Source organism: Ursus arctos, unplaced genomic scaffold (assembly GCF_023065955.2).
Source record: "Ursus arctos isolate Adak ecotype North America unplaced genomic scaffold, UrsArc2.0 scaffold_1, whole genome shotgun sequence".
Lineage (NCBI taxonomy): Eukaryota > Metazoa > Chordata > Mammalia > Carnivora > Ursidae > Ursus > Ursus arctos.
The window spans coordinates 100,406,582-100,420,184 of record NW_026622763.1 but is presented as its reverse complement, the minus strand read 5'-3'; the positions used below and the strand labels follow the sequence as shown (position 1 = coordinate 100,420,184).

Here is a 13,603-nt window from a genome sequence, read left to right as displayed (position 1 = left end):
AGTGGAGGGCTTCAGGTCAACGAAATGTGACAATTGTACAAAATGGTCTGAATCCCTCTCGCTGCCCACGTCCCTACACCGCACAGCGCTGTAGGCTACCAAGTTCTGAGGCACCACAGCACGCTCTCCTCAGCCGTGAGTATCACGTTGTGGACTTCCTGAGGCTCCTACGCTTCCGTCTTCTTTAAGCGTGACCTTCCAGCACCAGGGCTGGGCCTGTTGCCCGAGCATAGGCTTGGGGATGCTGGTGCCTCCATCACAAGCATGGAAGGGCTCTCACTCGAGCAGGTGAGCCTTGGTTTCAAGGCTTCTTAGACCCCAGAACCGTTTCAGCCATCTTTTTTTTCTGAGGAGCATGGGTGTCCTGGTAAGGGGAGCTCATGGGCAGAACACATTTGAGAACTATTGATTTAAATAATGTTAAACAGATTTGTGTTCTCACAGACCTTACATGCCAATGTACACAGGGAATCTTTAAAGGCTGTGTGGAGGGGGTATTCTGCCTTCCCTGAAGTGGCTGTTCTGGAGTCTTCTCCTGAGCCCAGCTCTGTCTTAGACCGGACTTCCTCACATCCCCGGCTCCCAAATGGCTGCCTGGCCCCTGACCGCTTTCCTGCCCAGAGGTCTGCCTACCGTTATGTGATTTCAGGTTATATTCAGGTTCCCTTTTATCTCAACTTTCTTAGGCAATAATTTTATCCTGACAAATGATGGACATTTCTGAGTTACCTCCCCTCCCCTTTGGTTTTTGTTTGTTTTGTAAAGTTTGACGATTTCTAGCAAATTTATTCAGTTGTATAACCACTACCACACTTCAGTGTGGGAACATTTTCATCCTCCAAACGTACAGAAGCAGGACAAGTCCTGGGGAAGTAGAAGTAGGTAGGGAAGCACACAGATGGTATGTTCCCAGTTCCCTCCCATGGCCCCTGGGGCTGGACCCCTATGCCTCCTCCCTTCCACACTCCCCTCCCCAGGCTGGTCCGGATGGCAGAACCCCCCACCTCCCCCAAATGCCCCGGAACCTTACAAGTGTCTGGTCGGAGATGGAGGGAGGCAGCAGGCACTGTCTTCAGCTTCCTGCACGATCTGCTCCAAATACTTTCACTTTTCTTTTCTCCGGAAGCCTGGCCCTCACTGCATGTGGCAAAGCACAGACTTCCTGTTTCACCCACTGGCATCTCCCTGCTGTTCTCTCCGTCTTCCAGGAGTGATCCCTGGCTGCCGGACCCAGGAAAGGGGCAGGAGCAGGTGGCAGACCCAGCATCCAGGTGGGTTTTTGTCTCAGCTGCTTTATTCTTCATTTTTGGTGATTAGGCTCTGACAGCTGATTTCCTGGCAGCAGCTACAGGGGGGAATCCAACTCTTGAAACTGTGAGCCTCTCTCTTGGTAAAATATTGTCTTCCAAAGAGAGAGGTATGTGGGATTTAACCAGAGACTCTGAAAAAGGGGGACAGATGTGGGAGTAGTGGGGGAGCAGAGACACAGCTCAACTCTTTTTTCCCTAAATTCGAGCCTGTTGTTATGGATGGAACCAAGATTTGCTCCCTACTCTCCTCTTCCATGCTCTGTGATTTGCACTCTGCCCCAAATGGGCAACTCATTTATTATCCATTGTGCAAGTAACTACAGGTAGTTAGTGGGAAAGAGACAATGAGAGAACATTTAAGTTCCCCTCTAGTGTTTCATGAACTTTTTATATATTTTCCTTAAGCACATTTATGATTGCTTCCTTGAAATAAATTCCTGGGAATTCCTGGGAAATAAATTCAAGGGAATACATACTTTAAAGTATCTGACCCTGATTGCTTAATTAGCCTCCAGAACATTTGGACCTGTTTACGTTTTCACCAGGAACATCTGTGATTATTGTTTTTATTCTTTTATTCTTTATTTTATTATTGTTTTATTCTTCTTTCGTACTGTCCCAACTACTAGTGAATTGCCATGCTTTTTTATATATTTATTGCACATTTGACCTAACTGCCTATTTATGTCTTTTGCTTTTTTTTCTACATGGATGTTTGCCTTTTGCTTATTTGTTTTTAAGACTCCTTTACATGATAAAAATCTGAACACTAGCATATGAGAACCAATATCATGTACTAGTAAAAGGGGGCTTGAGTCAGACAAGCTCTGCTTTGCCAACCTCGGGTAGTTACTTAACCTCTCTGCACCTTGCTTTCATTCTTGAGAATCATAACAGATAAGGAACCTGGTGGATATTATGTTCTGATGCTGTTGTATAATTAATCATCCTAAATGTAATCCCAGGGCCATTTCCTCCTCTTACCACGTGTTCATTCTGGCTTTCTCTGGCTCTGTGCTGATCTTTGCAGTGTTCTTCCCCATATGATAGATTCTGTCTATATCATGGATGCTAGATTTCCCTTCCACCTGTTCTGAATCTTCCAGGATTTCTTCGCAATTATAGACCCCTGATGGCATCTTTTCTTTTCCAATACTGTTATGGATTATTCTATTTTTACAATATGTTTCTTTTTTTCCTGTCAAACTTAAAGGATGTGGGAATGAGTAGAGAGAGCAGGGTTGCTCAATCTAGCATTGGGATTAATCCTGGAAACAGTCATTAATTACAGTTTAGTTCTCAATCATACACGAAATGAAGCTGGACAAATGGGATCTCTATTTTGTTTTTTAAAAAAAAAATCTCTGGGTGATTGAACTTTTTGTTAGTATACTTTTCTTGACAATTTATCAAGAATGTCATCTGTAAGTTTTCTGCCTATTATATGGATATTTTCTCCTGGCCTATCAATGACTAATTTTTATAAATGTCGCATGGGCCTGGGAAAGGCGTGTGTCTGTCCTGAGATATGAAATTGATACATATAATAAATCAGTTATTAATTATGTCTTTCACATCTTTCATGACTGTTTGTGTTTGGCCTGCTTGTGTGTCAAAGATTGTAGGTAGGTCACTAGAGTTTCTAAATGTTATCAGGTTTTCGTCTTTCTACACATTACTGGGTGGTCCCTCTTTACGAGCTTTGCTGGTGTCTGCCTTAAGCTGCTGCCCAGGTAATCTTAACTCAGTTCAGCATAACCATGGACCATAGAACTTATGAGCATAAACCCAGAAGCAGAAAGTCAGAATTTGTTTACCTCTACCAGTTCTAAGTCGTGCGATTTAGAGCAAGTTAGTAAACATCTCTACGTCTCAGTGTCCTTCGCAGTATAATGGGTACAATCATAGTAACTGTGTTGCAAGGTTTCGTGAAGATCAAAGAAGTTACTGCATGGGAAACTCTTAGAACAAAGTCTGGCACATTGGAAGTATTCGATAGATATTAGCTATTTTAAATATCTGTCTTATGTTCACCAGCAGCCCCTTTGGGATTTCGGCATCATATTATTGGTCACTTTCTGCCTCCACGGTCGCTGGGTGTTGTCATTGCCTCTTACCCATGAGCCTTTGAGGTAGGCATTGCTTTGCAGACTGCTAAGGGCTGTCTGGTGGAGAAGAACCAGGATGCCGGTCTGAAGATGCCCACTGAGCGCAAAGAGCAGCTCCCCAGGTTCCCAGAGTCTTTCCTCTCTTCTCCTGCCTCTTTCATAGGATGTTCACCATGACCAGGGCCTTAGAAGACACTCTTCTCCAGCAGTTCATATACCAGAAGCTGGAGATTGCCTATGCCATATACAAGCCATTTCCCTTCCTCGAAGGCCTCCGAGACAACTTCTTCATCACTGAGACAATGTACAGGGTGAGTCGTGCTGCCCGCTTGCCCGTGGCAGCCCAGCCCCCACCAAGAAGTCCCAAATATTGAAGTTTCAAAAACACAAACCCCTACGGCTTCTGGAGCTTGGAAGGCATGGTCCAAAATGTGCATTATCAGGGAAAGACGGGGTCACAGGGGCTGCCATACAAATGACCTCAACCCAGGTGGCTTTGGTCGGAAGTACAAAATCAGGGTGTTGGCAGGGTGGGTTCCTTCTCGAGGCTCCCGGGGAGAGTCTGTTCCTGACGCTCCCACCTTCTGGCAGCACCAGCAACACTTTGTGTTCCTGGGCTTGTCGAAACCTCACCTGCAATCGCTGTTTCCATCTGCACATCAGTCTCTACATCACCTTTTCCTCTCCCTGTCCTTTCTCCTTCTCTTCTCTTCTAAGGACACTGGGCGTCGTGATGCGGAGCCCACCCTAATCCAGGATAATCTCATCGCAAGACCCTAACTAATTACATTTGCAAAGACCCTTTTTCCAAATAAGGTCACATTCACAGGTTTCAAGTGGACATCCTTTTGGAGGGGTGATACCATTCCACCACTAAGGGCGCCCTCCCCATTCCTAGGAGCTTGGTGCGCACAGTTCATTCAAATGTGAAGCAAGGCAGGCATTGGAAGATATGGCTATGTGGACAAAAATGGCATTCTTTTATAATTTGGGGGTTCTTTTATGCATTTCCTGAGCCCAGGCCCAGGGAAGTACAGCAGTGGTTGAACAGTCTTCTCCCTGTCTCGGCCTGGTGGCTTCCAACCCCTCTTCACGTCACAGCCCAGATGTCACTGCTCAGAGAGCCTTCCTTAACCCACTCATCTGATTTCTTAGAAAAACCTATGCTTTCCTTTCTAACACTTCTCTCAATAGCAACCGGGCATTTCTTTTATTTGTTTATTATTTAATGCCCATCTTCTCCACCTGACAGTGTCCCTCCCTCAATATGAGTAGCCCCAGGTTGGTCTTATCCACTGCTCTGTACCCAAGGACTAGCCTAGTAGTGCTCCGGAAGTGTTATGCAGTCAGTTCTCTCCTGCCATTGCTACAGAGTTCTGTCCACAGCCTTAGAGAATTAATTACACAGTAGCAGCCTTTGACTCCCCTTTCCCTTTCCTAAAATTTCTTTCTTCCCTTAAATGTACCTAAAATAAGGTTCACAAAGCAGACTTATTTTAAAGAAGGCTAAACTATTTATTCCTATGACTAGCAGTCCAAACCTATGTGAGGTTCTAGAAGTAAACATGTGGAGCTGTGACTTCTCTACTACATTCGAGTTCGTGCATTTGTGTTAAATTCCTTCTTAACAGAATGAAATACCATTCTTATGACTTAGAAAACCACAAATGTACAATAAACTTCCATTCCATTTTATAATCATTCATAATAATCCTTGATTCCATTTTTTTAAGGAATCCATGGAGGCCTGTAGAAATCAGGTTCCCGTCCCCAGAGTGGTGTACAACATCCTCACCCACCTGGAAAAGAACTTCAGTCTCTCATTTCTGGAGATGTTGTTCAGCCGAATTAACCTGCATGAATACCCCCACCTGATGACGATTCTCAAGGGCTTCAGAAGTGGTACGAGGCTTCTTGAATATCTTTTGGGCTATAAAATCATGCCAGAAGTTGCTATGCTCAAAGTTTGGGTTGGCTTTCAGCCCCGTGGAATTATGCACTTCGAGTGCCAGGTTCTCTGGGAAGATAGGGAACATGCTCTCTCGCAGGTGCACCGGGAAGAGCAGCCTCCGGCCCCAGCTCTCCAAGATAAATTTCTAGAAGACACATTTCCGTCTAACCTGTTCTATGAAGTGGGGGAAAGTTGTTCAGTTTATCCCACTGGATGGTCTCTACGGAGATGCAGTTGCAGAGACTCAGTCTGGCAGAAGGATGAGGAGAGCCAGAGGGAAGAGAAATGAATAGGGATGGACAATAAGTATCTTTTTTTTTTTTTAGTACTTACTATGTACCAGGCATCATCCCAAGCACTTTACATGATAATCTCATATCATCTTTAAAACAATCCTGTGAAGTTGTTATTATCTCCATCTGACATATGAAGAAATTAAAGCTCAGAATAACTTTCCCAAAGTTACTTGTCGGCTAAGAGCAGAGCCAGCTGTCCTACTTGGGTTTCCTAGCACCGGGGCCTGAGATTTCAATCCGTCTCTCAAACAAGGACAGGTGGAAGGCAGAGTGTAAAGCCAGAGGAGAGAGGAGAGGGAGCTGAAGAGAGAGAGGGTAGAAGAAGGAAGCAGAACGTGACGCACACTGGAAACAACGAGAACGAGCTGGATAAATAAAGAGCAGGAGAATGAGCAAGGACAGAGCTGGGAAGAAAGAAGCCAGGACAAGGGGAAGAGGTGACACGATCACTTTCGGTTTAAGGACAAACCCTTTGGCCAAAGCGCATGGTTCACTTAGCTGAGAATAACAGGAAGAAGACCAGCAGATCACACCGCATTGTGACATTTTGTTAGTGGGGTCACCACTGTTGACAGCAAGAGGTTCCTCCCCCAAAAAAGAAATGACTCCTTGAGCTATAGGGGCCGTGAAAGAGAAAAGCTCCCCTCCCAGCCGGCACAGGTGCACCTGAGCCCGTGCTCCTGGTAGCATTGGGGCGCCACAGGGAGGACTGGGTTCTTAGAGGCCACGCTAAGTCAGTCTGAGAGCCAGAGGCACCACACCTTGTGATGCCCCCGGACGTAGCCGAGCTCATGCGTCTTTCTGGATCTGCAACTCTGTGCTTTTGTTCTAAGCCCCTCTCCAAAATCCCACCTTACTTTCTTTTTTCTGTTCACTGGTTGAGACAACTTAACTCCTGAAATAAATGTTGGAGAAGAATCATAAGAGAAACCTGGCCGTGGAAGGAATTGCACGCAGAAAACCAAGCGCCCGGAGTGTTGAAGTTGGGGAGGAAGCTTGGTGTGGCCCATCCCAGGGTGCGAGGCAGGGAGGCACAGAAGCTCGTTCTGCAGAAAGGAGCAGAAACCGGAGTAGAAAGGATGCACCATGTGAAGGAATTTACATTTTATCTTATTTACTACTGGGAGGTGTGATGCATTTATTTAGTAAAACATTATATTAAAATTATAACCTCATACAAAATTGTCTAAATTCTGAAACCAAATTAAAGAAAAACTAAAGAAAAATAAATCCCTGAGTACAAAGTCAAACTCAGCTTTATGTGTGAAATGACTTTGGTATTAGACCAGAGGTCTAATAGGAAAGGGCCACAAATGGATGATGCTGGTGATGACTCGATTCTCTACACCTGGAGGAGGATGAATCACTCCATGCCCCCAACCCTTCGGAAGTCCTGTACAAAGAAATTCCCTAATAATTCTGAGTAGCCAGGATGTTGATGTGTGTTCCTTCACCAATCCCAGTTGTCAATTGCTGCGGAGGATGGAGCAGAGCTGTGCCGACTCTCCTCGAAGCCCCAGCCAACCCAGCAGAAGGGTGTTCCCTCCAGATGCTGCTGCCGCTGCCCCCACCCCAGAGCCACCCACCCCATGCACCCAGTATCACGGAGCCCGGCACATCCACACAGCACAGCGCTGAGATCGTGGGAGAACCATCCAGCCCTTCTGACCCTGCCGTGACTCTCCCCAGAGCCACCCAGGAAGAAAGCATCACTCCAGGTAAGAGGAAGACTTTGTCCAACACCTGTGCCTTCCCAGCCTAGGGTACCTGTGGTCATGTCTAGAAGCCCAGGGTCCCACCTTTTTGTTAATCTGGTCCATCCCATGTGCCCACCTACCACACAGACTTCTCCAAGAAGGACTATGGGCACTGCCAGGGGCTTGGGGAAAGCCTAGAGCCCAAACACCTGCTTCCCACCCCTGGAACAGCCCAACTCTCTGCCCTAGGGTATTGGTGCTTCTGTCCTGGGTGCTTTTACCTTTTGCTTTCCTCCCTGACACTCTGTCCCTGTATCCTGTAATCATTTTTCTTCCTCCCTTCAAATACCAACGGCAATTTAACATCCCAAATAAATGATGACGAAGACTCACATGGGACGCCCGGCACGCCCTCCGACACCGTGCGAGGTAATACTGCTCGGGGCTGACTCAGTCTAGTTCAAAGTGGGTGTGAGGGCCAAACATGCCCCTGCAATCCCAGAGGCTTGTGGCGGAAGCCTGAGGAAAAAGAACTGGGTGTGACAAAGAAAAAGAAACAGGGGGACTGACGCCCCAGCTCCGCACAGGACATCTTGTCAGGGATGCATCCACACCGGTTCGACGCCGTGATCTCCAACTAATAACAGTGTTCAGAACGGACACGTAGCTTGCGCAATACACCCCTCTGTGACCCTTACTCAACTACTCACCCTCTGATTGCAGGGGCCTTTCAGTTCCAATCATATTCATTTTTATGTAGTTTGGATTCTAAGAGTAATGTTATCGAAATTATTAGAAAAGATGATAAAATGTTGAAAGATCTGCTGGTTGAAAGAGCTGCTAAAATGTTGAAATATTTAGCTTCCGAAATTGTGTTTCTTATCTCTCCCAACCATCATTATTAAGGACTTTGATTGCATCAAATGTAACCACGGAGTTTTATCGGGTGCGGTCAAAAATGGTATCGTGGATTCTCTAGTACTGAGCATAAAGGGCCCTCTTTGGTCCAGATGTTTCCTTCACTCCTCTAATACTCGCCAACCACACAAGGTTAACATGATCATGAAGCCAATAGCAGTGGAAGAGTCCATCCTCTAGATTACCGAAAGAAAGAAAAAATTAAATTATTAAATTAGTAAGTAGTGAATTACTGTATCCTACACCCGAAACTAATATAATGCTGTATGTTAACTACACTAGAATTAAGATTTAAAAAAATAATAAAGTAGAAGAAAATTAGTAAGCAGCTAGTTGAAAGGAAATGATAGCTGACTCTCCCCCTCTATCCCACCCTTGCTGGGCCTTGGTGTTCCGTTGGCTCCTTCGTTTTTACTGGCTGGAATAGACGGGTGTTATTTCTCCCCCTCTGGTCCCTGTTCGCTGGTTCTGGGATCTGAAATTCCTCTTCTTCCTCTGCTCAGTGTCCGGTAACAACCTGAGCCCCCAAATAAATGATAAAGAAATGCTCAAGAGATGCCCCCACCAGGCCCCGTGCCAGGTAATCTTGATGTAGAAACTGTAGCTTGCTTACTTTCCATGTCTACCGAGAGGAGAGGCCATCTGGATCTTCTTGAGATGGGGCTCTCCTTGCCACTCTAGACCACCATCTTCGTGCTGTGCACCCAGCCTTCGGGAGCTCAGACACGCCAGAGACCCTGGGGAGGACAAGGGAGACGAGTCTGGGAAGGGTAGACTTGGAGCGGGGGCACTGAAGATGAGGGACAGGAGCCCCACTACCACCCACGGGGCCTGGGCTGCAAACGTCACTAGGAGGCCTGCTAAGTGAGAACATCCATCACCATGAGGGCTGGTGGCAGGAACCCTGGGGAAAGGACAGGGGCCTGAGTCCGAGCAGAGCTCTGTACTCACCGACGCTCTGAGGTCACTGCGATAAGGTAAAGCTCAAAACTACTCCAAACAAATACGAAGCAAACAAAAACTGTGTGGCCCACATGGTTCTTTTTCCCAGCCCCCACCCTGACTGTGGGAAGTTTCACCTTCACCCTAGTCGTTTCTATATCACTTCGATTTTTAAGAGTTGATAGAATTAAAATAATTTGAAATGCAACAGATTATTTAAAATGTCTCATGACTGCTTGCCATCTGCCTCCATGACCTGTTCTTGAGCAGGCCGAAATTTGAGACTGACCTCTTAGCACCGTGCAAGCAAGAAGAAGGAAGCGGTCTCACTTGAGATTTATAACGGCTTTGAGCCCTTCTGTCTTCTTCGTGCCGCAAAAACTAGAACTTTGTATGTATTTGCTATTAACCCGTGCTAGCCAAGTAGAGGCTAGCTCCTGCTTTCTTGGTCCTTGTACACAGAAGTATGTAAGGCACTTAGTTTCCTTCACTATTGTTCAAGGTGAAATAATGACAAAGAGAGGGGTTCAAAAATATCTGTTCACAGACCTCTGAGCAATAACGTGTATTTTTCCCATGGTGAAGACATCCCCCTTCATCGAAGCCACCAGAAGTCAAGGTCAGCCCTCACCCCGCTTGCAGCCTTGTTCCCGGTGTGAGGGTGGCTGAGAGCCCTTGTTCCTCTCTTCTACTGAGGAAGGGGAGCCTCTCGGAACGGGTCGCACTGAGCCCTCCTCTGTGGGGCGATTGCTCCCTGCTTCACCAGGATGGCCACGCAGGGAACGCTAACCACAAACTGATCAAATCAAGGCAGAGCCAGGGAGCCCCCGGGCTGGCAGACCCGCTCCCTCCTGCCCTCCCCTCAGTTCCCTCGGGACTTTTCCTTCCGCCTGTTCCAAGCGCTGACCCAAATTCTCTTTCCTTTGTTAGTGATGAACAATGACTCTCCTGAACCAAATGACCCCGAAGAGCTCCAGAAGGCATCCAGCACACCTGCCAAAAAGAAAGGTAAGGAAGGGTTGTCTTTCTCCTGCAGACATCGGGAGCGTGAATTTGGAGCTGCTTTCTGCTGTTCCTGTTTTGTCAGAAGCACCCACCATGTGATTGTAGTCATGACGCTCATTACAGCTTGTCTCTGCAGCCCCCACTCACTGCGTCTTCCTTGAAAGCCTTCACGAAGATTGTAGGGAAGCCAGAAGGCACTGATGGCCATTGAGATATGCACCTCTTGCAAACACCTGCTCTGAAATCATCACAGTCTCCTTTACCCACAACTTCTTGGAGGGTTAGTCGTACCTCCCTCTTAACGAAAGCGGGTTCCCCTGAGAGGACACTGCTTTCTTTTAAGACAGGGCTGCATACTCTCTGCTATCACTCATGGAGGAAGGCAGGGAGGACGTCCACTGCTTGCTGCCCACCATCCCTGGCCAGCCCCTTGTTCCTGCATCCTCTACTTTGAGGCTGAACCGTTCAGATGAAATGCTCCCTCCTTCATCACGATCATCCTTGACTTGTCCCCAATGCCTTAGCACAACTCAAAGGCTGACTTAGAATTTTTCTGTCAGTTCAAGTCCTGCCACCATCCTGGACACCTTCAAGGTACACGGGGATAACAAGCCCTCAGATCCATCCTCAGTTCTTTTCCAGTGACTTTTTCCTGCACCGATTCTTGGCCTCCTGCACCCAAAGGCAACCCATCAGCGTTCTCATCGTTGAAGCCCGCTTGGCCTTCCAATAACTAATTTCAGAATTCTCTTTCTTGACATCCAGTCCTTGAAGTCTGCTCCTTCTACAGCCATTGTTCAATCTCTGAGCTCTCCTACCCAGCCCGATCTGAAAAAATTAATTCGAGGGTCCCCTGGGTGGCTCAGTCAGTTAAGCCTCTGACTCTTGATTTGGGCTCAGGTCATGATTTCAGGGTTGTGGTATCAAGGCCCGCATCGGGCTCCACACTCTGTGCAGTCTGCGATCCCTCTGTCTCTGGTCCTCCCCCAGCTCGCATGTGCGTTCTCTCTCTCTCAAATAAACAAATAAAATCTTTTTAAAAAATTAATTTGAAAGTATCCCTGCCTGGTTTCTTCCTTATACAATTTGCTCCCCCTGGAGCTGTCCTTCAACCTCACTTGGGTGACCAGTCCACTGGCCTTTCTCTTTTCTGGTGCATCATATGCCTCTCTTCATACTCCTTCATACCAGGTTAGAGTCCACAAACCATCGCTTCGATAACCTCTTGCTGATATCTTAATCTGCCTTGCCTCTCTCTGTCTTTTCCTAGAACCCTCTGGCAGGTCTTCGAGGGACCCATTATCTGCTTTCTGCACACTACGTCCGAGGGGGAGAGCCACACAGCAGGCAGGACACATAGGCTGTGTCTTCATGAGTCCAGCATTAATGGTCCTCCCACACTGTATGACAATTCCACTTCTTGCAATGATCCTTTCCAACCCTGAGCTTTTTCTTCAAACTGCTGACCCCCTCACAGCCTCCTTTTTCTTAACAGATTACTTTTCCTCCTATTTCGTAGAAAGGCACCTGGAAGGACTACCCTCACTTCCTGCTACCTACCAGCAAGCTCTAAGTGCCTCTGGCCCCTCCTCTCCGGTTCCCCCTTTCTCTCTGCAACAATCCTTATACCTTGCCTGATGGGGTCCATGATCCGTTCTCTCTCCTGAGAATTCAGCACCTCCCTGTCACAGGATCTGCATTCAGCCACTGCCCAAGCCTACCACAGCCCATAAGAAGAGCTTCCTCTTGGTCCTCAGCTCACCTCGCCAGCTCCCATAGCTCTCTCCTCCATTTTACAACCAAACTGCTGGAGATGAGTTAGCTAAATTCGTTGTCCCCATCTCTTTGCGTCCCTCTCTCCTCCACTATGTTAGAATTTTTCTCCCTCATTACTCCACGAAGCAGCATCAAGTAAAGTCACCAATGACCTCCTCACCAGTATGGTTTGAAGACCAAAAGTGAGAGCTGAACATTGTTGACGTGTAAAGTTGACAGGTCTATGTTTGTAGCCATGAAAAGATGATGTGTACCCTTTCTTTTTAGGAAAGAAAAGAAAAAGAAGTATCTGGTCAACTCCAAAAAAGAGACACCAGAAAAAAAGGCTTCCAAAAGGTAAGATGAGAGAACAAGAGGAGATCAGAGGCCACAGACAGCTCATGCTTGTAGGTCAAGCTGCGGGAAGTTGAATTTTATTCTAATGAAATGAGGAGACATTGAAGAGATCTAATCAGTGAAATGACATGATCCCATTTTGCGTTTGACAAGAACAGTTTTGGGGCCGTGTAAAGAATGAATTGGAAACAGAAAAGAATGGAAGCAGGGCAACCATTTGGGGGGCAGATGGCATGCAAGCTGATAGAACTCTGCATTCAGATCTGGCAGGGGAGGTGGAGAGGAGGGCCAGTTCAAGACCAACTTGGTGGTAGAGTTGATAGACCTTGATAAATTGGAAGCTGGGGAGGAGAGAGAAATCAAGTCTTGCTCTTCAGTATCTGGCTTGAATGGCCGGGTGAATGGTGGCATATGTTGCTTAGAGAAGATGCAAATAATTGGGGGAGAAATTTCAGAATTTTCCATTTTTGACCTGTCCATTTCAAGTTTCTGCTAGCTATCTGTGCCCTTGTGCCATGCTAGGTTAAGTGCTTTGTCAAAAATTGTGAAGCGTCTGAGATGGTAACCCACTTGCATAGGCACATCCTTTATGTATACGACCGCTGCAGGAACCCCAGGCACCTGGATCAGGGAGAGAATTCCTCACTGATAGCACAACCAGCTCAATAGCCACAGTAACAGCACAGCATCTACCCCCACATGCAGACCCATGGGCAAAAGAGAGCTAATGGAATCTTTCTGAGACGGCAGATGATATCCCATAGACAAGGGACAGAGAATGATGGATTTTCTGTTTACAGATAGGACAAGGACAGCCATTTTCTTCCCCTCCTGAAAGGAGAAGGAAAAAAACAAAAACAAAAAACAAACTTTGCTGCTTTGAGATAAGAGTGAAACAATCCTGCAGCCTCACCCTAATCTTTTGGAATTTAAATGCCTCTTTCCAAGAGGCAGAGAAAGCCCAGGGGTCTCCAGCTTTTACTGAAGATGTCTCCAAATTCTGGGCCTCATCCATTTTGATGTGTGAATACCTACGGAGGGAGGGCTCAGTAATCCTGGTACTCTGGGACCTGAACCTAGGAAGCTAGCCCTGCTGTAGGCATTTGGCAATCTCAGGAGATGAGAAGTTTTATTTTCCTTTTAGATCAGACAGCAATTTACTGGCTACAGATCTCATTCTCATGGTATGTGAAAAGCAAAATATTTCTAGGGAAGTGAAAGCAAGCATCCCTATCTTTATTCTGTATTTATTTCTATGTCTCCG

General features: G+C 46.6%; 2 protein-coding genes across 9 annotated transcripts in view; one reads left to right on the top strand and one right to left on the bottom strand.

Annotated features, from left to right (window-relative positions):
- The window catches only part of LOC113250367 (nuclear body protein SP140-like protein), a 61,970-nt gene extending 60,834 nt beyond the window's left edge, over positions 1–1,136 (bottom strand). For 6 of the 8 annotated variants that reach the window (XM_026491741.4, XM_044380898.3, XM_026491745.4 and 3 more), the window contains exon 1: positions 1,031–1,135. The gene's annotated coding sequence lies outside the window, so the exon portion shown is untranslated. Of the gene's footprint in view, positions 1–1,030 lie in introns of all 8 variants that reach the window. The other 2 variants (XM_044380895.3, XM_048214094.2) reach the window with 1 other exon arrangement.
- Position 1,137: 1 nt separating this feature from the next.
- The window catches only part of SP110 (SP110 nuclear body protein), a 38,254-nt gene continuing 25,788 nt past the window's right edge, over positions 1,138–13,603 (top strand). Inside the window, exons 1-7 of the mRNA XM_057305492.1 lie at positions 1,138–1,271; positions 3,582–3,729; positions 5,152–5,320; positions 7,129–7,383; positions 7,750–7,791; positions 10,153–10,230; positions 12,271–12,339. Of these exons, the coding sequence (XP_057161475.1) occupies positions 3,583–3,729; positions 5,152–5,320; positions 7,129–7,383; positions 7,750–7,791; positions 10,153–10,230; positions 12,271–12,339 (760 nt within the window). The 5' untranslated portion in view covers positions 1,138–1,271; position 3,582. The remainder of the gene's footprint in view (positions 1,272–3,581; positions 3,730–5,151; positions 5,321–7,128; positions 7,384–7,749; positions 7,792–10,152; positions 10,231–12,270; positions 12,340–13,603) is intronic.